This window comes from Cottoperca gobio, chromosome 18 (assembly GCF_900634415.1).
Source record: "Cottoperca gobio chromosome 18, fCotGob3.1, whole genome shotgun sequence".
In the NCBI taxonomy this organism is placed as follows: domain Eukaryota; kingdom Metazoa; phylum Chordata; class Actinopteri; order Perciformes; family Bovichtidae; genus Cottoperca; species Cottoperca gobio.
The window spans coordinates 4,033,477-4,054,752 of NC_041372.1; the positions used below are offsets into that span (position 1 = coordinate 4,033,477).

The 21,276-nt window shown below is 39.4% G+C and overlaps 2 protein-coding genes across 4 annotated transcripts; one reads left to right on the top strand and one right to left on the bottom strand.

Annotated features, from left to right (window-relative positions):
* Positions 1-2,360: 2,360 nt before the first annotated feature.
* Positions 2,361-15,728, top strand: paip2b (poly(A) binding protein interacting protein 2B). Of its 2 annotated transcripts, none has more exons than XM_029454386.1 (4): positions 2,361-2,619; positions 12,147-12,313; positions 13,259-13,441; positions 13,679-15,728. In XM_029454386.1, the coding sequence occupies exons 2-4, from the start codon at positions 12,158-12,160 to the stop codon at positions 13,733-13,735; spliced, it is 396 nt and encodes a 131-aa protein (XP_029310246.1). In that variant the 5' UTR covers positions 2,361-2,619; positions 12,147-12,157; the 3' UTR covers positions 13,736-15,728. The 2 variants fall into 2 exon arrangements, with proteins under 2 accessions (XP_029310246.1, XP_029310244.1); XM_029454384.1 differs by lacking the exon at positions 2,361-2,619 and adding an exon at positions 6,899-7,070.
* Positions 15,729-17,311: 1,583 nt separating this feature from the next.
* Positions 17,312-20,716, bottom strand: LOC115023426 (uncharacterized). Of its 2 annotated transcripts, XM_029454383.1 has the most exons (9): positions 20,440-20,716; positions 19,579-19,722; positions 19,422-19,499; positions 19,174-19,321; positions 19,032-19,100; positions 18,058-18,154; positions 17,784-17,949; positions 17,630-17,685; positions 17,312-17,556 (listed from the first exon to the last, which is right to left on the bottom strand). In XM_029454383.1, exons 1-8 carry the CDS (start codon positions 20,509-20,511, stop codon positions 17,638-17,640), a joined length of 822 nt encoding a protein of 273 aa, XP_029310243.1. In that variant the 5' UTR covers positions 20,512-20,716; the 3' UTR covers positions 17,312-17,556; positions 17,630-17,637. The 2 variants fall into 2 exon arrangements, with proteins under 2 accessions (XP_029310243.1, XP_029310242.1); XM_029454382.1 differs by having other exon boundaries at positions 17,312-17,685.
* Between the last annotated feature and the right edge of the window lie 560 nt (positions 20,717-21,276).

Sequence of the window (21,276 nt, forward strand, 5' to 3'; positions counted from 1 at the left end):
ACAATTTGTAATGCAGGACTTTTACTTGTTGTAGAGTATTTCTACATAAGTACACAATCTGAGTACTTCCATCACTGATGTTAATAAAGACCAAGCAGTGGTGAAGTACACGGAAGAATATAAAGTATAGTCTCATTTAACTCTCAAGATGTGACAAGTAGCTGCCCTGTCATTAATAGAAAGAAGTGTGCATAAAATAGACACTAATCAGGTGATGTTTGTATATGACAAAGAAATCTGCGAGGACACACGGCACTGCCCATCAACCACACTATGTGTTACAGTCGCCCTCCGTTGAGACTTTAGGGTAATGCAGCCTCTTAGTTACTGCTGACCCGGGACATCTCCTGAGGACAGCTGGGTTGATCCAGGTGAAAGTTGTAGTCACGTGTTGGTAATTCCACCTCAGTGGTGATAAGGTACAGAGGTATGGCAGTTCAGGCTTAGAAAAGTAATGTTTAAGTGCCAGAAAGCTAGAACAGTATGGCCTCAATTATCTGTGGGAGCTGCCAATAAGCTAATGGTCATTTAGAGACTAACTTAGAGACACAGGCTGTAAAAATGCACGTTTACACTTTGTTATCGTACATAGAGGGAGTCTGGTATGGTAAATATCTCTCTGCATGCACGTCACTGTCATCGTATTATCTGATTCAGAGCAGCTGTCATTACTAAAAACATTGTCAGCTCTAAAGCTGCATGATGGAAACAGGTGAAGCTGAGTTTTTGACTTTGACCAAAAATAGAGTCACTGAAGCTATAAAAGGTTATGATGCAGACGAGGTGTCAGCTCCGCAGGAACAAAACGGATGAAACTTTCACCTTTTTTGTAGATCACGCAACAGTGGCACAGCCTGTCTTACTATGTCCCCTACTTGGATCAATTACACTGTCAACACACAGAATAAAAGTATCTCATCATGTTTAGATTAAACAACACATTTCTCCAGAGTAAGAAGGTGTTTACGCTGAAGCACTGGTGTAAGCATTGATATAAGTGAATACAAATAAATAATATTGCTCTATTCGATCTGACATAAGTGAAATTAAACCTTTGAAAATACCCTGAAAATATAAATACCCAGTGAGCAGAGGGTTGTTTAATAACACTTACTGCATTTTAAAATGTATTTCATAGAGAATAAAGTAACAATATTAGAAAAGGATATATATAACTATTTATCTGAGCAGACAACACGTTTTTCACTGTGACTTCAGGTTTGCTTTTCACATGATCATCACCAGGCGGATGCTTTTAAAACTTCTTTTAACTTGTGATAGTAATTAATGATCAAATCAACACAATACTGTGTTTGTGTGGAGGTTTCAGATGAAACAACACATTGCTGTGAGGATATTTTAAGAATCCTTCCAGACTAAAAACTAGTGATGGAAATTACAGCTCTTTGATGGGAGCTGGATCTTATGACGCCGTTTCTAAAAGACATTCAAAAGAACGGCTCATTGTCTTCCCCCCTCTTTTTTTAACGGGGATGGGAGTTACTAGGTTTATCTGCAAAAGAATCACTATATTGAAATTTAGACATTCAACCTATATAGTTTATGTGTTCAGCACCACTAAACTATCCATATTGGCAAACCTAATGTCAATAATCTGCATTGTAAACATTACACAAGATGACGCCTACCCTTCTGCTTTGTGAGGAAATGTACTACTTTAAATTGACCCTCTGTGTGAAATGTGTTATATATATATAAAGTTGTCTTGAATGCAATTCATGCAACATTTAATATAAGAAAAACGTTTTATTGGCACAGTAATAAAACAAGTCAAATGAAGTTTAAGTGCATATCTTTAAGAATAAATAGTAAAACAACTTATCTAAGTATGACTGAATTCCCTTTGTTCTACCAAAGAGCCGTTAAAAAGGATCGGATTGTTCACGAACGAAACTTCACTCGTAAAAACAAATATATATAGCCTACTAAATGTGTATCTGTCTGAAAACAGATGTGACTTCAATGTACCAATAATAGATCATGTGGCACAAACCGGTGATTTCCTCGTCCCTGAAAAGCATGTGCACGCCACTGCTCACACACACATATTAAATTCTTTCATCAGCAGTTGTCTACTTTTCGCTTTCTCATCCACAACAGCCTTAACAAACACAAAACTAGAGCCTCGTCAGTTAAAGACAGCTCAGACCTAGTTAATACTGTCACGTTGTCAAATATTAACTGGTCATGTCGATTACAAAAAAGGGGCAGCGAAAAACAAAAAAGGGTTATATTTTGTTTACTTACGTGAATCGGGGTGGGCGGGGCGTGTGGTCGTGTGGACCAATAGCTTCACTACAAATTGTTGAATGACGTAGATTCCAACCAATGACTGAAGTGTAGAACTGGACAAACGCGACCCACGACACAACGTTTTCCCCCCTCGACGTTTCGGCAGAGAAACAGTGGATTTATCCGGGGTTTTTTAGACAATAACGCGAACAAACTAACAAAGGAGACACGTGTTTATTTAGCGTATTGGAGATTATTAGACGTTTTTGTTTATTGTGTGGTTTTCCTGTGACGCCCGGGACCGGAAAATAACCGTTTTCCCCCGACAGCTGGTTTGCAGATTCCCCCTACAAGCACTTGAAGTTGGTGAGTCTGTTGTTATTGGTGGAGTAAAGGGGGAAGCTAGCTGTGTGCTGCAGAAAATGAAGAAAGAAAGACAGAAAGAAAGAGCAGCAAGAAAGCAATAAGAACCGCAAACCGGCCAACAATGTTAATTAAAAAGCAATTGCCATGTGTCATTTTCTGTATAAGAGCCTATTTCTTAATAACTTGCATTAATTTGACGGCTAACATTACTCGTGGTGTTGGACCACCTCAGATATCAGTCTGAAAGGAAGAAGAAACTTTTATAAAAACGATGAAAAGGTGGCAAACCAACTGAAGAGTCTCTTACATTAGAAGTAGTTGTATTGTGGTATACTACAACATTAGAGCACTGTCAAGTTTATGAATGTATGCCGTCTTCAAATGTTGGATTAAAAGGCTATCTTTACTTGGATAAGTAACATAGGCCATGTGATACTATATTATATATATCCACTGACAGCAGACTTCATGAGTTAATAGTTTGCTGTTCATCGTGATAATCATTTAGTCCTCTACAGAGAAAGTCAACTAAAGTGTTGATTATTTGTTATTAATGGGCAGAAAAGCTTTTATTTCCGAAGCCACGCAGGCATTTGTGTATAAAAAGTGTAGCGGTGGTGTAGCGGAGCTTGAGGGATGTTTGTTCACATGATGCGTTCAAGGACCCTTTGTGAGCCCGGAGTTTCGCCTGTCGGCGTTACTGTGACGTGTACTGCTGAAACGATTAAATTAATCGATAGGTTCATCGGTTCCCAACCTTTTGTGGCAATTTGGGTTGTATATGTCTTTGAGTTGCAACCAGCTCAACCAAAAAGTGACCTTGTGGTGTGTTGCAACTAAAAAGTGCAATATTTTATAGGAAAGAAGGAAAGACTACTGAAAAACTCCTTGTGTTGAAGACTTTGTTTCAAATATTTCTTCACATTCATCCTGTGACCCCCAGCCTGGGAACTACTGGATTAGTAGATTGTACCAGTTTTGGTAATTAATTAATTGTTAGTCATTTTAAAGCAAAAATGGCAAAAGAAAATGGCTCCAGTTGCAAGTGTGAGGATATGCTGATTAATCTCTTGTATATCATGGACATTTGAATCGTTTGGTGCTGTTTGTTTGGACAAAATAAACAACTTGAAGAACTTCAAACTTTAGGAAATTGGGATGCATTTTCTTCTATTTCATTTGATTAGCTGAGAAATAGCTAAAGAAATAACTGTAGTTGTTAACAATTGCTAAAAGAAGTAGTGTTCTACATTCACTATTCACTTTATCTGGTACACCTAAAACTAATGTAGTGTAATACAAACCTACAATAAATCCTTCCTTCATGAAGGTTATAATGTTTTTTAGTGAAGTGTTGATTAAACTTTATGGTCATTTTGGTGCTGTTGAAATTTTTAATTTGTATGGGACGTGTTTATAATATTTAGTCTACCTTCATTGATATAATAGACAAAATATTAGAAACCCTTGTCAGTATACGACCCATCAGCACCACAAACTACATTCTCTAAAATGACCTTAAAATGTAATTAACACTTCTCTCAAACAGTCTCAACTAAATCTGAACATGATCCCTCATGGAGGATTTATTGCAAGATTGTTGTTGTAGACTTGGTAGATTTTATCTAAGTGTACACGTAGTTATTTTCACATGCCATGACTGAATAAGTTGTTGTAGCATTATGAATCACAACCTTAAGGTAGTCACAGTATTTATTTTTAAACCTAAAACTGAAAAGTGTGTGAGTTGCACTGAGTAGCAGTGGAATTTTAATGTAGTCATCACACGCATGACAATACAATAAGTATACAATAATAGGATCATTATAATAATAGGTAGGAGTGTTATTTATGTGATGACAGAAGCATAATGATTAAGCCTATCATACATTCAATTACATTTTTATTATTATTTTCATTTCTAGCGGGTAGCTTCCTCTCAGAAAAAAAAAAATCATTCACATTTGTAACCCTCAAAAAGTGAGTTACACATTCTTAAATTTGTGTTTGCATTCTAACATAATTTAACCCCAATGATAGAAATTCATCTCCTTTTTTATGTTGTAGCTTTTTGTACGGTAAACTTACAAACGTGTTAAAAAATAATATCTGCACTAGTGTGTTGAGAACTTTTTGCAGTGACTTCCTTTTAGTTCTGAACAAGGGCTGACCTCAACTAAATCAATCCTCAGTCCACTAACACTCATTAATCTATGAGTTGATTTAATTGACAGATCTGCACAAACACCACTTAAATCTTGTGTGTACCAGAGATGTGCTCATAAGTTTCTTGGAAACAAATCATTATCATCATCGTTCAGGCAGCCCTACTCTGAACATTATTTGTATTATTTTATGAATACCAAATCATTATATTTCATAGCATGAGTTTTATAAACAATAAATCATAGTTGACAGCCTTTTTAATAATACATAGAGCCCATTTTTGTAAATAAAAACTATGTAATTTATAGTCGTTTAAAGGTCGACCCCCAGAAATCCACTCAGAAAGATATTTAAGGAAGTGTAAGTGATCAATAAATGACATTCAAGGACTTATAATGTACATTTCCCTAGATTGTACTAAATACTCACTTTGTTGGCTTGAACATTTGATAACTTTTCTTAACTGATTGTAAGAAGTTGAAGGCAGAAACACAAGGAACATCCCTCGTGTGCTGCTAGGCAACCATAATGTCAGTCACTCAATTAGTGTGACTAACGACGTTAACGACTTCAAAGCAGAGAAGAAAGAAACCTAATGTCTATTTCACCCTGATGGTGTTTAGATAGTGTGATGTTAGTGATATTCGTTGTTGGTGAAATAGGATGGGGGAAACTAACCACAATCCACATTTGTTTCCTCTTCTGTCCGGCTCCTTGTCACATCACAGTGGACAGCAGATTTGTGATTTACAGTGTTTTTCTACTGAGCGCATCAGAGCTGGATATTGTTAAATCTTGGGATCCATCATCTAATCATGCACAACACTGCGGTGGAATATCACCAGATGTTGTGGTGTAGCTGCTTGTGTATCAGGGCCACGTCTGTTTCTGTGCATCACTGCAAATATTTGAACAAACATTCATTCCTTTCTGACGGCACTTTGGTCAGTTTGTTTTTAATGTTCTCCACATGCACACTATGTAAGAAATATCCATACAGATAATGATGCGGCAAATGTTTGCAATATCACAAATAAAATACTCAAACTGATTTTTTTAACCACTGTTACTGAGCAAAATACCTCTTCATACTGTGTCACTAAAATAAAAGTTTTTAATCACAGTTTGCTTAAACTATTAATCAGTTAGTTGATTAATCTAAGTCTTTTTTATCAAGCTATAAAAACCACATTAGTTTCTTCCAGCCCCACAAATGTGATGATTTTCATCTTTTTTTCTGTTTTATTCCATAATATACTAAATATCTTTTTGGTCAGGACTGTTGGTCGGATTAAAACAAGATGTGAAGATTTTACATTGGGTTGTTGAGAGATTGTACTAGGCATTTATGCGTCTCAAAAATACATTTAAAATCAATTCTTAAAGATACAGGTAGCCAGTGCTGTGTAATTTATTAGAGGCAATTAGTTTTTTATTTTATGGGACACATAAGGAACCACTTATGTATATGTTTAAGTTTAATATGTAACACCGCAGTGTTGTGCATGATTAGATGATGGATCCCAAGATTTAACAATATCCAGCTCTGATGCACTCAGCAGAAAAACACTGTAAATCACAAATCTGCTGTCCACGGCACTTTAGTCAGTTTGTTTTTAATGTTCTCCACATGCACACTATGTAAGAAATGTCCATACAGATAATGATGCGGCAAATGTTTAATAGTTAAACATAAATAGTTATGTTACATAAGGATGCATACAATAAATAAAGTAAAGTACACAGCACTGGCTACCTGTATCTTTAAGAATTGATTTTTACTTGTGTATAAAGCTTTAAATGACCCAACAGCAGAGATTTTATTTCATTTTAGGTTCCATCCAGGTCCTCAACCGCTTTTCTTTTAAATGTTCCTTATGTGTTCCATAAAATAAAAAAACTAATTGCCTCTGAACATTAGAATGGCAAACATTATTAACATTTTGGATTACTCAAATGTCATATGAAGAAAAAACTATTTAATATAAACAATAGAACCATGTTACATAAGGATGCATACAATAAATAAAATAAAAATCCCTTTCATGTGAAATTATATTATATTTCCCACATTGCTGAAAGAACTTGAATGCAGCACCAGCCACGTGACCGACCCAGCTTTCTAACGTTAGCAAGGTGGCTAACAGGATTTAGCTAACTTGAGCTACGTTGCATCGCAGCACAGAGTAATCCCCACCGGAGAACCGACGAACACGCACTCTTCGCTGTATAGTAGCTATAATAACTTGGTGTAACGTTACACTTTAAAAGGAGCACAATGCCAGGTAACATGAACTTTTAAACCGCCTGTACGGTCCGTGTTGTGTGTGTTGTAATCCCCGGAGCAGAGCTTGTTGTGTTGACCTGCTTCAGTGATGCTGCCATGCTGTAGCAGCGTGCTAGCTTATAGCGGAGCTGCCGACTTTGTTTGGCCTCAAGCATCCGGACAGGGACGGAGTTTGACCTCGGTATATGTGTTGCAATAGCTTATCGTCTTTTTTAATTGGTGCTTTGTTTGTGTCGAAGTCGTTTTCACGCTAAATCACTTTAATGAAATTATCCTAGCCTGCTACCCTTTTGTTGTTACGGGGATAGCTTTCACCTTAGGCCCGTGCGTTGACAGCACAGCTATGTGCATCTATCCAATGCAGCTACGGTGAACTAGCCACTTAGCATTGCCTCGGCTAAAAGCGTCCCAGCCATTTCCCAACTTTCCAGGTAGGCCCGTACACCTGGTTCAGCCCGTTAGCTCTTAGCATGCTATAAGCTACTACGACACACCGCTACACCGTTACATGCATTACACCAACTGTTACATTACATAATCTGTTATGAAACGGTTTATTATGTGAATTTAAAAGAACATATTATGAATAGGTGATGGGGTTGCATAAACTAGAGCCGAAACAACCAGTCGATTAATGGATTAGTCGATTCAGATGGACAGAAAAACATTTGGCAACACTTTTGATTGTCGGTTTTCTATCAAATACAGTGAAACCATACCTTTTCTTTGACATGTCGGTGTTAACATAATATGTGTGTATTTGACTCGTGCTTTAACAAGGCCTAACAACATTTCTATTATCTGCCAAATATTTCTTAGATTAAAAGTGTAGTTTATAAAATGTCAGAAATGTCAAAAATATTCATCCCAGTTTGTCAAAGTCCAAGGTGATGTCTTCTCAGTCCAAAACCAAAATATGTTCACTTTAACCTTTTATAAAACCGAGAACAATTGGAAATCTCCTTATTTGTGAGGCTAAGAACCGCATTTTCTGTTAATGTAGCATGAAAAATAACTTTAAAAATGAATCTGGGTAGAAAATATCGTTGCTTTCCTGTGTTCTCTTGTTTTTGTTGCTCCACAGATTGGATGTTACATTGGATTTAAGTGGGTTTTTTATCTTTACATACACAATGTATCTTTGGTTCCTCCTAATAAATTAACAAATGATATTAAAACAACATACTCAGCAGTAGACTGACCGAACATTTTCATATGTGGCGTTTAATACTTTTTAAACATGTTATTTCTGTGTGGTATTAGTACCTAAGTTTATTTTGTTATCCCACTAATTTCAACTGTTGACTCTGAGAAATATCAGTAAATATCGTATTAACTGGTGTTTTGTTATGGCTGCTGCCAATTACTTATTTTCATTATCAATTAATTAATGTAATTCTCATTTTCTTGAGTAATTATTTGGTCTGTAAAACATGAATCTTTGTGGAAAGGGTCCATCACAGTTGCCCACAGGGACATTGTCAAATTACTTATTTCTTCGAACTGTCCAAAACCCAGAAAATATTACAATGATATGCCAGAGTGAGAAACGACAAATCCTCTTTGTTGGAACCATTAAATGTTTGGCATTTTATTCTTATATTGTGTTAAACAATTAATCGAGTAAGCCGAACCCATAGTGGCAGATAATAGTAAGATAAATGGCCATCATAGTTTCCCAGAGCACAAGGTTAACAGTTTGACGCCCAAAAATATTTATATATTTACACAAAAGCTGCTGGAACTAATAACTATCTGCTGTTTTTGCTTGATAAATTAAAGGATTGGTGGATGATCAAAATAGTTGCCAAATAACGTGTTTTACCGGTTATATTTGGGATTTTCCCTCGTTTTATTTAAACAGAAGTACATCTATTCATTTTCCAATGGAAATTCCCATCGCTATTTAATGAACTAATTTCTGTGCATAGTTTGTACTATAATGTCATTTTAAATATGTAATCTAGTCTTATACAACAAATCTGCAAAACAAGATGGGGATGAGTGAATTTGACTCAGAACTTGAGCTCAATCAGATCATAATTTCTGTTGATTTTCTGGTAGAGCAGCATTTTACCTTTCCACTTTTCATCCTTCACCCTCATCAGATCAGATCAAATCACACTCTGCTCGCAGGCTTGGGGGACGCTAGGCTCCGCTAACTAAATATTACATGGTGACCAACACATGGTTATGCAACATGTTAAGTGCTACATGCAGTACATAATGGCACAGTGCTCGCCGTCTCCACTTTTCCTTGTTCATGCTGTTTCACCCGCCGTGCACTGTTCTCTTGTCGCATGAGGAGAGGCATGTTTACAGTGACTCAACTGTTGGAATTGATTTTGTAGGGTTGGGATTCACATGATCCTTTTTAGCTTCATGGATTTCATACTTCTTCACAGAAATCTCTAATAGCATTACAACTAACAATTATTTTTATTGATATTTATATTTTTTCCCGCTATAGCATTTATGGTTTAGTCTAGAAAATTTCAGAAAATAGCGATAATTGCTTTTCACAGGCCCACAGGGATCTTCTCAAGTTGCTTATTTTATAAAACCCAATGGTATTCAATTTAAAATGAAATAAGCAGAAAAGCCCCACATGTGACAAGCTGGGACCAAAAAGCTGTTCAGTATTTTTACTTCATAAATGACTTATGCATCAAATTGTGCCTAAATGCAGCGCGTCCGCACTGTTGTGCAACTGTCCAGTAAACTTTCACGATTAATGCCATTGTGCTAAAACTTTATAGACGGCAGGGAAAGTGAATTTGAGCACACTGGCAGTCTGACGCACTCACACATGCAGGCTTCAAACACGTCGAACATGCCGGCGCCTTGCTCAACTAGTGCAGAATTAAATTTAGGCTTGTTGTATTATTTTACAAAATGTTCTTTCTTATCCTCTCACTCTCTCCTTCCCTGATTTAATAACTTAGATCTCATGTAAATCTATGCACTGCATAATTAGACCGGTTTATCCCTGGATAGACAGAAACACTGTCTGCTTTGAGCCTGGCAGGCAGACAGTCTTCCTCTTAGTCTACTAACCTACTTAGATTATACTTGTTTATTTCCTCTGAAGGACGATGTGTACGTACCGTCACTGTACGACTAGCAGCAGGAATAAGTGTGTATGTAACCTCAATCTGGAAATCAGGTTCTCGTATGGGTGAAGCTGCTGGGAGTCGAACATTGCTATCATGTCTGCGTCCGGCTGACCCAGGGGCTGCGTGTGTGTCCGGCTTGGTTGAGATCATTGTTTTTTTTTTTCCTTCCTCTCTCCCCGCTGCGAGGCTGCAGTTGAGTCATGACAAGTCTGTTTGAGCTTGCTGGCAGTCTGAGGATTATGTCATAGTGGGCATTTCTCATCAGAGCAGGGGAAGGAGGATGCACAAATTATGTCTAATCACCATTTTTTCATAATTAACTTACTTTAGAGTTAGGTTGATTTCTGGTTCCGGTACAAGCTCAAACCAGTTTTTATGCAAAACGGTATTAAGCATCGTATTGTTTGTTTATAAATGGACTAACGCAGCCACTAGTGACAGTTTCTACACCGTCCCAACCCTAGTATACAAAACCAGGGGTGCGTTCCAATACATACTACCATACTATTTAGTATGCCAGAAAGATATTTAGCATGTCCCAATACATAGTATACCAAAAATACAGGATGTTCTACTGTATCGGTTACATTTCTCAACATGTAAGCCAGCGTACTTTAATGGCTGTTCTCACCCACAATCCTCTGCGCTGGCGGAGGATGCGCCACAATGCCTGAGCTGCTGAGAGAGCACTTACAGATGACTGCCTGATGACTGCTCATTGACAGACTGAGACGGATATATGAGTTAGGGGTCAAAGTTTAAGTACAAAGTGTGTCCCTATTGTATGCATACTGCATTCAAGAGTACGTATTTTGTAAGCGTCGCTGCAGTACTACTAAAAGAATGCGATTTTGAATGCCGCCCAGGTTTGCGTTGACAGGTCACTCAGCAGATCATTTAGTCATTCCATCAGAAAGATGAAAAATATGCATTAAGTAGCTAAATGACAAACAAGAATTTGCGCATAACGCTAACACCAAAAGCACTAATTTACTGCCACTGTTGCAAGAATGTCGGTAAAACATCCGTACTGAAGGCAGCAGGACAGACACCTGCAGCCTCTATATTTCCTATGTCTACATATTTTCCCCTACTAACACTCAAACTTGTGCTTTTCTCGGAAATGTTTCTACTGTTCTGTTGCATATCTTGGTTTTGCCGTCCTTGACTTAGATTTTAATCTTCGTTGACTCCAATGTTTGGCTCCACACTCTGAACTTTAACTCTGTGTGGAAAAGAGGAAATTGACTGTGCTATATTTTCTCTTTATATAAGTCCAACTGATTCAACACTTGGTGTTTGTTTGCCGGGGAATGTCAGTGTACGGCTTCATAATGTCCCTCTGGGTGTGTGTATTCTCCTTGATGATGACGCTCTGTGGCCTGTTCACTGCAGCTCTGCATTTCACCAACCTGAAAAATGATTGATTAGTCGTAAAAGACCAACAACTCTATTAAGCCCTCTGACTCATTTAGATGAACATTTTTAGATATCACAGAGTAGTTGTGGAGACGAGGATCAGTCCCAGCTGGTGTTGCAGTATTCAGTCTCTTGTTCAGATCATGAGATATGAAAAATTGTTCCGTGGGGGTTTTATTGTTTATGTGCAGCGAGACTGGATAAAGGAATTTCTACCCGTGGGAGCAGTTTTTCAGCTGTAGCTAAAAATTTAATTGAGAAGCTGCAAATTTGTTCAATTTGGATCCTGGGCTGAAACGTTGGAGCCTTGATTCAGATGAAATAATGCTAATTCAGCAGCCAATAAGACCCAGCTGTGGGCTAATGAATAGGAGATGAGTCAAAGTTATTTTGCTTCAAGAATGTGACAAAATTATGAAGTTTAAAAGGTGTTTTAATTTGGTTTTTGGCATCGAAAAACATTTAAGTTTATTTTTTCTGTGATTTATCAAAAACTGGTGTTGTAACTGTTACTCTTATGTAACTGTGTTCCTGTGCAGAGCCGGCTGAGATGAGCGGTCCAGAGGTGGCCAAGACACCGGGAGGTGGAGCTCCGGGCAAGGAGGGGAAGGAGCCGGTGGCCAATGGGCACGCAGGAGAGGGCAGCGACGCCAACCCATTCGCCGAGTACATGTGGATGGAGAATGAAGAAGAGTATAACAGACAGGTGTGTGCGCATACGGTCTTTTATAGACTTTTAATTCGTTATAGTCCAACTGATTTTAGAGATTGAAAACATAAAAGTCCTTTTAGTCTCATTCTACTACATTCTACACTGCTTCTTTCTCTGCTCTGTCCCTTTTTGTCTTTGCATACCACACACACACACCACGCACGCACACACGCACGACATCTTGTCATCTTGGAAAATTCAGCTGAGGGAAATAATTAATTTCACTAAAGTTCTGGTATTGTGGGCTCTGTCTCATTATCAAAACTTTGACACCACTGTAAAGGTCGTGTTCAGACCAACATCTGTCCGTGTTGGCCAATCAAGGTCATGTTTAAGGTCAATAAGACACCAGACAGCCCTGACATGTTACGTTTTGTAAAATGTTCCACTCGGCACATATTTTGGTCAGTTCTTTGTAAACTTATTAAAAGGATCTTTATATTGTGTATAAAATTGCAGTAAAACATCTAAAATTTAAAGTAATTTTTTGCTTTTTACATGAGTGGACAGTAGAGAGGTGGGAAACAACATACTTTGCTCTTTTCTTTAATTTATTACTATAAATCTCTATAAATGTGCCCCTAAATTACTTAAGTTTCTACTTTACCTCTTCTTTTTGCTGTTTTGCCGGTTCCTAAATGTCCTGGTGCATCTTACCAAACTTCCTTCCTTCCTTCCTTCCTTCCTTCCTTCCTTCTTTCCTTCCTTCCTTCCTTCATTCCTGTCTCTGCGCTCACTGAGGCTTTCCTGTATCTCGACCTCAAGTCTTTTCTCCTGCATGAGTCATGTGCCACCATATTACTGAGAAGATTTCTCTTTGGGGAACCTTCCTCCTACTTGTCATGCAAATACTCTCTCATATATTCTTCCTCTGTCCATCCATCACCTTGCTCTTTTGCCCACCGAGCATGTGTCTCATCTCTCTTTATTCTCTCCCAGGTGGAAGAGGAGCTGTTGGAGCAGGAGTTCTTGGAGCGCTGCTTTCAGGAAATGTTGGAGGAGGAGGACCAGGATTGGTTCATCCCTTCACGTGACCTCAACAACCAGGGGGTGGGGCAGCTGCAGCAGCAGCTCAACGGCCTGTCTGTCAGCGATCACCACAACAACCTGGAGGAAGTGGCGGTAAGTCAGAGATGACGTCTAAAAGAAATCCATCAACATTTAAGAGTAGAGCTGCAACGATTTTAACCGCTAAAGTGTTTTTATTAATTTAAATGTTTTATATTTTTTTGCTACATTTTTCTGAAATCAAATTGTAGAACATAATCAGCAGATTAATGGTTTACAGACAATACTTGTTAATTGTTGTTCAGGTTAAAAGAAAGATGTTCTTACTGTTTCTTTCGTGTCGTTCTGCAGAGGAAGAGCATCTTGAATCCCGAAGCGAAGGAGTTCGTCCCGGGGAAGAAATACTAGGAGTCCCCCTCACCCCCATGGAGCCTCCACGCGCACGCACACACACCAGTTCTCACATATTCTCAGAGACTCTGGCGGCCATGACCGCACACACACTGATTCACAAACACACACACACACACACTCCTACACACTTGAAGTCAATGGCGTGCTGGCAGGCCCAGTTGGGGGGTGGGGGGATTTTTCTTTTTGTTTCTTTTTGTTTCTTTAATCTTTTTATTTCCTGTTTGTTTCTTGTAAACTGAGGGACATTGGGAACAGGAGTGGGGGAGGGGTGTAAAACCAGCACCGCCCTTACTGCGGGCGCTAGCTCATCATCGCATTTCAGATGACACTGTTGATGTTTACAGAGTATGCAGATCTCATCGATGTCCATTTGGAACTGAGGCAGCTACCAAGGAGTGATACGAGGACAAAATGTCAATCCAAAAACATCTAATAATAAACTTGGAAAAATTGCTTCACATACTTGTTAATTTGTGTGCTGTCAGATTTGAAAAACATCGTCAGTAGGTCGAGGGTCTCCATGATAGTGGGGTTAGAGAGCGACAAACATTTCAGGGGACTTGATGGGTTTCTGCAGCTGCTCTGTTGTGTCATCACGGTCAGATAAACCCGGTAACGTTTGCTCCTATGACATCATAAGCTCATTGCGACGTCACAGCTCTAGTGCATCTAGAAATGTGGGCTCTTATTTGTATCTGCGGCGGCTCCGTTCCAAACCAAATACAGACCCCACCCTCCCTGCACGCTTGTTTTTGAACAGACATGGACAGGTAATCATGGATAAGATGTTATTTTCCCAATTTATGTGGAAGTCCATGTTTATCTTTCGTCGTAGAACAGATGTGTGAGTTTCTCATTCATGCATCAAGTCGAGTTAAGCAAGAAAAATATTATTATAGAGGGAAGGTCAGAGATTTTTGAACCTTTTAAAAACTCAGTGCTCTTTTTCTTTTTTTTTTTTTTGTTCACTGCTTCATCCTTTTCAGTTCAATTTGGATTCATGGGGTGTAGTGAACAACCTTGTTACAGGGGAGTATTTGGTCTGGAACACAGCCACTGCCTCTTTCTGCCGGAACAACTTGGTTTGTCCAGCATGAGATCAAGTGTCCATATCCAAATCAGGTTTTCAAATAGCCTCTCCTCCTCTTTTTTTTCTTTTTTTTTCTCCATGTTTTTGAGGATGAGGAATTTTGTGTCTCTACTGGGTACAGTAACCTGTGGTGTCCATTCAGTCCTGTGTGCAGGAGGAAACGTGAGGGGACAATATTGTCATGGCCAATCAGAATAAAGCAGTATGGAACATGTGGCAGACAGTTTGGCTTCCTTGCTCTTCTTCTCTTTGTAGGTTGATGTCTTTTTGAGGAAGTTCTTTTGAACCATATCTTTGTTGTGGTCTGGCTTTCCCTGAAGCATCGCCCCTTAGTGCAAGAATAATCTCCTGTTAAATTGTGAGGTGATGGGGAAAAAGTTGTATATGTGAAGATGCTTATTGGGAAACCCAGATTCTAATCCACAGTAATCATTACCACTTGGGTTGAAAATGCAGAAGCATTATTATCTTCTTCATGCCACTGTTCATTTGTGGTATTAACAGTGACAATAATGTCTTGTGTATTTTACTGTATTCGTGTTAAGTAGACACTTGTGTACTTTGAATTAAGAAGTAAAGACCTTTACATCCATGCAGCGTTTCATTCTAACGAGTACACAAGTGTGTTCTTAACCGGGGAAATGTTGGGTTGACATTGAACTTCCTCACACAGTGTTGGACCACCGCTGTGTTGGATGGCACCCTGGTGAAGCCAATAGGAATGTCCGCCAGGTGGATTGTACAACATGAAATCATTTTTGGTGATTTTGTTTAGACGCGTTAGATGACAGAAGCCGTTTAAAAAAAAAGAAAAGAGGTCCAGAAGACACAAAGAGTATGAATTTCAATACAAATAAAAATAATGAAAAAAGAAGAATAAAGATGTTAAAAGACAAATGCTCTTTGTTGGTCTTTTGTCACATTTTGATACGCACTGGACAAGAACCCTGATAAATCCATACGGTTTTAGGCTTCTGGTGTTAATATATGATTTAAAGGTTTATATTTATATTTTAAATCACTTTTGATATTGTCTACAGAACTAAATGAGGTAATTTGAATTATTTTAAACTGTTTTTCTCGCATGTCTTCAGTGAACCGTGAAGCAAAATATAGAAAAGTGTTGATGCCATGAAGTAAATGGAGGCAGCAAAACTATATCAGACTCACAACTCGTGCTTTATAATCCATGCACCATTTCTCCAGTCATATGAGACCGTACTATTTACAACGCTGCTCGTCCAGCAGCCTGTGTTTGTGAAGTAGATAAATGAGGCTTGGATTATACTGCACAGGTTGTCACTCATCACACGGGCCATTAAGTATCTGTCCTGGAGCTTTTGATCATATCACAAGATCTTCCTCAGTAGTGGGAATGTAAAGTTTAAATTTCCATTTTTCTGTAGAACTACAGTTTTGATCGTCTGCTATTCCATAACAACTGGGGCATGATTGAAGGGGAACAGCTACTAAATGAACTTATGTTTCAAACCAACGTTAGCCCTCATCTGAAGAAATGGAAACGCTTAAGAGAGCTTGAACTCGGGCCGCTCAGATCGCTGCAGGTATATTCATTTTACAATTTGACCTCTCAAAGTCATTAAGTCTCGTCGGACTCAAAACTTGAGGAACCGGCGTCTGACATGACAAACCGGCGCACCCTTTCAGTGTCCTCACCGGAGAGCCTGACACTCCTGCGCCCGAGGCACGGGACAGACTAATCACCCTCCGCTCAAAGTGTGAGGACGTGGAGAATGCTTGGTGCTGTCGTTGGGTGGCTTTAGGTAGGGCTGCAAGATGATTCAGTATACTGTCCAGTCATACTGAGTTATTGTGTTTAAATGTTTCATGTTTAAACAGATTAATTTACCTAAATCTGCCACAACATACAATTCATTTTTTTAGATAGTTTGGTTCTAGTAAACCTTGAAAAAGAAAATGACTCTGTTATATATATATATGACCATGTGTATTTATTCTGCGATAATGATTATTAATATTGTGATCCCTGTAGGACTCCTGCTGGCAGATTGCTTCTCCACCAGAACAGTCCTTCCTTTGGAGTGACGAGGTCAGCCGTACATCAGTGTCGCCTCCACATCTCTGTAGAGGAGGGGGTGTGGGGCGGGTTCAGGGAGCCTGACTACGCTGACGTGGCCCCATGAAACTCAGAATACTGACTACTGAATACTCGCTATGCTCGGGAGTAAGAGACGACCAGCAGAGGGAGGCGTCCAGGGTGCATCCTCCACCTCAAGTGCCTTAATGTGAAGAAGCATCAATCTTCATCCTGGTTGCGTCAAACTGCTGCAAACCCCTTGAAGGTCACAATCTTGCAAAACGTCAACAACCTGGTGTTTGACCTTAGTGACCTCTCAGACCATCGCTGCTCCTCAGACAAGAACGGGACTGACTTTGTACAACCAGAGAAATGTTTTATTTCGTTGAATAATTATAAATAAAATAAACGGCAACCAAAATAGTTGTTCTTCTTCCACTACTGCACATTTAAACTGTCTGGAGGAGAAGACGCACATGTCTCCTTTAAGTGCCCGCCTGCCAGCAGAGGGTTTACTGCTCTGACTCATCCTTAACTTCTGTATCCTGAGGCGAGACACCTTGACCTCTTCCTCGGGTAGGAAGTATTTTTCACATGTGGCAAACCATTCAAACAGAAAAGTACTGGTGACTGGATGAAGAAGCAGCTGACATGAAGCACTTTAAACTGTTTGACACAAAACACAAAGAATGTTTTTTTGTGCTAATCTGCTGTGTATTGAGATAAAGTTGAGACTCACTGTGAAGGTCAATCACGATGGTGAATGTCTCTCTGCTGCATTTTAGGCTGGGCCCACTAGGAGGAGACACACAAGGTGATTATACAAGATGTTTGGTGATCATCACACACACACACACACACACACACACACACACATTTAGTCCACCTCTTACCTCAGCAGTGTACCTGGCTTGGTACTCTGTCAACGGTACCTCCCTGCTGGGCTCTGTGCAGCAGACCGTCGGCTGTACGTGGGCCGGAGGAAGTGTGCTGCTACGAGGGATGCAGGTTTTCATCATGAGGCAAAAATGATTAGCGGAGTCAGTTTCCCATGCACAGCTGAGAGCAGGGGGAGATAAGACACATGGTCAGAAAATAACAGAGGACAAGCGGGATGTGTGAGAATGAAACTACAATATTGTGTAAGTGGTGAAAAGGTGAAGTTACCAACTGCACTGCATGGAAGTAAACTGAAGGAAGGTGCTGCTTCTCAGTCCAGTAGCCGGTCCCAAGCCCCCCACGATGTTATCCCAATTTTCAACATCTAATCAGAGGTGGGAACTTCTGTTAATTCACTTCAAATATTTAAGATTTAAACTTACTTAAAGGAAGTTTAACATTTTGAGAAATACACTTATTGGCTCTTTGGCCGAGAGTCAGATGAGATGTACTTTTGAGTGCTAATTAACACATGTTCGCATGCTAAACTCAAAAGAAAACATTATACCTGCGTCCCATCAGCATGTGAGCATTGTCAATATGATCATGCTGATGTTAGCATTCAACTCTAAGGTGCGTTCTAAGTACAACCTCAGAGCTGCTAGCATGGCTGTTTCTTTATAACGACAATCATCTGTTGGCATGTTTTGTGCTTTTCACTGGCAGAGTCGACACAGTTTTTGAAAATGTGTGTGAGAGAGACACAGAGACCTTTGTTTGTGATAATTGACCAGCAGTCCACAGGGAGGTGGAGCAGGTGCTGCAGGTGCTGCAAGTGCTGCAGCCCGGCTTCTCTGCAGACAGATCTAACGAAACCTTTACAGCAGGCTGGACCGACATGAGATGAAAACACAAATGGTTGTAGTTACTCTGTGTCTCCTCGTTGTCATTTAATGTCTCTTTATGGTCATTTTGAGTTTCTTCCTGGTTGGTATATGTCTGAGTGACAATTTGTAGGTGGAGGCCATGACACTTTGGGCCCCTGGCCCTGTTCCCAGTGGACCCGTTTAGTAATACATGCAGGACTCCAAGAGACACCTACCTACAGTTGAAGGCACTTTAAACAATATCAGGCTAAATGGCAGATTAAACATTGAAACCACAAATCAAAAGCACTTTGAAAGGTTTCCTGATTAAAAGCTTAAGTGAAAAATGGCAACACGCATCAATCAAAACTCCCACAGTACAAAGAGCCATCTTACTTTCCTCGTAGACAACATCAATCTTCTGCTGTGGCTCTTCTTCCACTTCCTGCTGCCCCAACACATTAGCTGTCAAAAGAAAATGAACTGAGTACCAATGTAGCTGCCAGCTTGTGTGTGCGCGTGCGTGTGTGTGTCTTACCCTTTCCACTAAAAGCATTGTGCAGCTGACCTCTCTCCTCACCAGGGAAAGGCCCAGTCTCCCTTGCAACTCCCCCAGACGCCTCAGACATGGAAGCAGCAGGGACGCCACATGGACCCGAGGAGGCAGGGAAGAGGGAACTGTTAGGCTGAGAGACAGTACTAGAAGAGTGAGTGTTGAAGTAGTACTGGTAATGGAAGAATAACATTTTAGTGAACTTGCTGCATGTATGTGTTGTTGTGGTTCACCTGTAAACTTGAGCCGTAGATGCTGTTAGTTGTCTTGTAAAAGTATTGATGAAGTATATACCAGGTTTCATGAAGAGTCTGTGAACACAGCACAATCAACACGTCAGTGAATGAATCTATCTTTCAATGAATCTCTGTGTCCGTCCGTCTGTCCAACCTGAGGTGGGCTGATGAACACAGGAGCAGCTTGAGCTTCAGTTCTGAGCTTCAGCTGGTCGAGCTGTGTGTGACGCTGGCTGAAGGCTTTATAGTCTCTGCTGTAAGTGGTGACATATCTCTCAAAAGGCATCTGCCCCACAGTCTGCAAGGGAAACAAATGCATCGTGACATCGTGTTAGCCCAGTATCAGGAACAATTGTTTAACTATTAGATGCTATATTTAGGTAAAAAGTGACTAAAGCTGCCATTATAATAAATAAATGACTCAAGAAAATAAAGAAGTGTAAAAATAAAAGGCTCAATTATCAAATACATGGGAAGACTAATTTGAAAATGTATAAATGTACACAGAAACAGAAAATGTAGTATTTATTTATTTATTATAATGGAAGTCATCTACATACAACAATGTAAAATATTCCTAAATAACAAGTTTTATGAGTAAAATAAAAATATAAATTACGTATCACTGTTGTATTTTTAAAGTAACGACAGCTGTCAAATAAATGTGAAGTAAAAAGGTACATTTCACTCTAAATTGTAGTGAAGTATTAAGTACGTTTTGTGCTCACAGCGTGTTTCTGCTGCCCCCACGTGGTCAAACATCAGCGTTACGTTAAGAGAATATAATGTTTGTTTTTTGGTGGTGAAACCTTGGTTGTTAAATCACTGTAGAACAATGCATCATAACTGAATCACATGTGGTAGGCTATTATTTTGGTTGAAATTAAATAATAGAATTGCAGCGTAATGTTGTGAGAAACTCCTTGAACTGAAGTTACGCTCGTGCATAATTCAACTCTAAAATGGAAAAGTTATCGGAAGACACATCGAGTTGCTTGGATCTCAGAGTATTTACCTTCAGGTGTTTGGAGGGAAGCATCTGATGGTCTTTTGATTTCCCTCCGGTGGAGTAATCTCCGTGCACCATCACAGCAGCGAGGCTGAACTGAGCCAGTGGAACGTTACTGACACTGTTTTTAATTAAATTGCATTTTTTCTATTGATATTCATTCTATTTACGGTGGCAACTCAAAAACATTACTGCTGCGTCTTGTCCCATTACTCCTGCTGTAGTTCATGTACACGCCAGATACTGAACACTGAGGTCCATCTGCAGCCGCTAACGGATGTGAAGTCGCGCACTGTGAAGCCAGTTACTCTAACAGATCCAATTCAATTAGCTTTATTGGCATGACATGCGTCGCCAAAGCACATCATTACGATTATGAATGACAATGAATGAAATGCACAAATAATATTAGTCAACAGAATCCAATTAGAGAATGTAATAAGTACATTAAATAATATAATATAAAAATAAGTAATAGTCTACATTGTTTCAATGTTGTGCAACCGACATCAGGCTGTAGTAAAATAATAATAATAAATAATGCTTATGTGCACAACACTGATTCTAACTGAATCAACAGGCGTGCTGGAAAGGGACGCATGAAAACTCGTAGATCGATTAAAAATGTTTCTCTGCACGAATAACTCAGGACCGTATGATGCTGCCGGTCCTGCGTCTCTATCCAAAACAACCGGGGTCACCGGGGCAACTGTCATCTCTTTGTAACGAGTCTGACCAAAGCGCTGCGTGCAGCTCCACAGGCTGTGTGGCTGTGATGAGAAACACGATGCGAAATTCTATATGCTGAAACAAAAAACAAAACAAAGTATTTATTTGTGGATC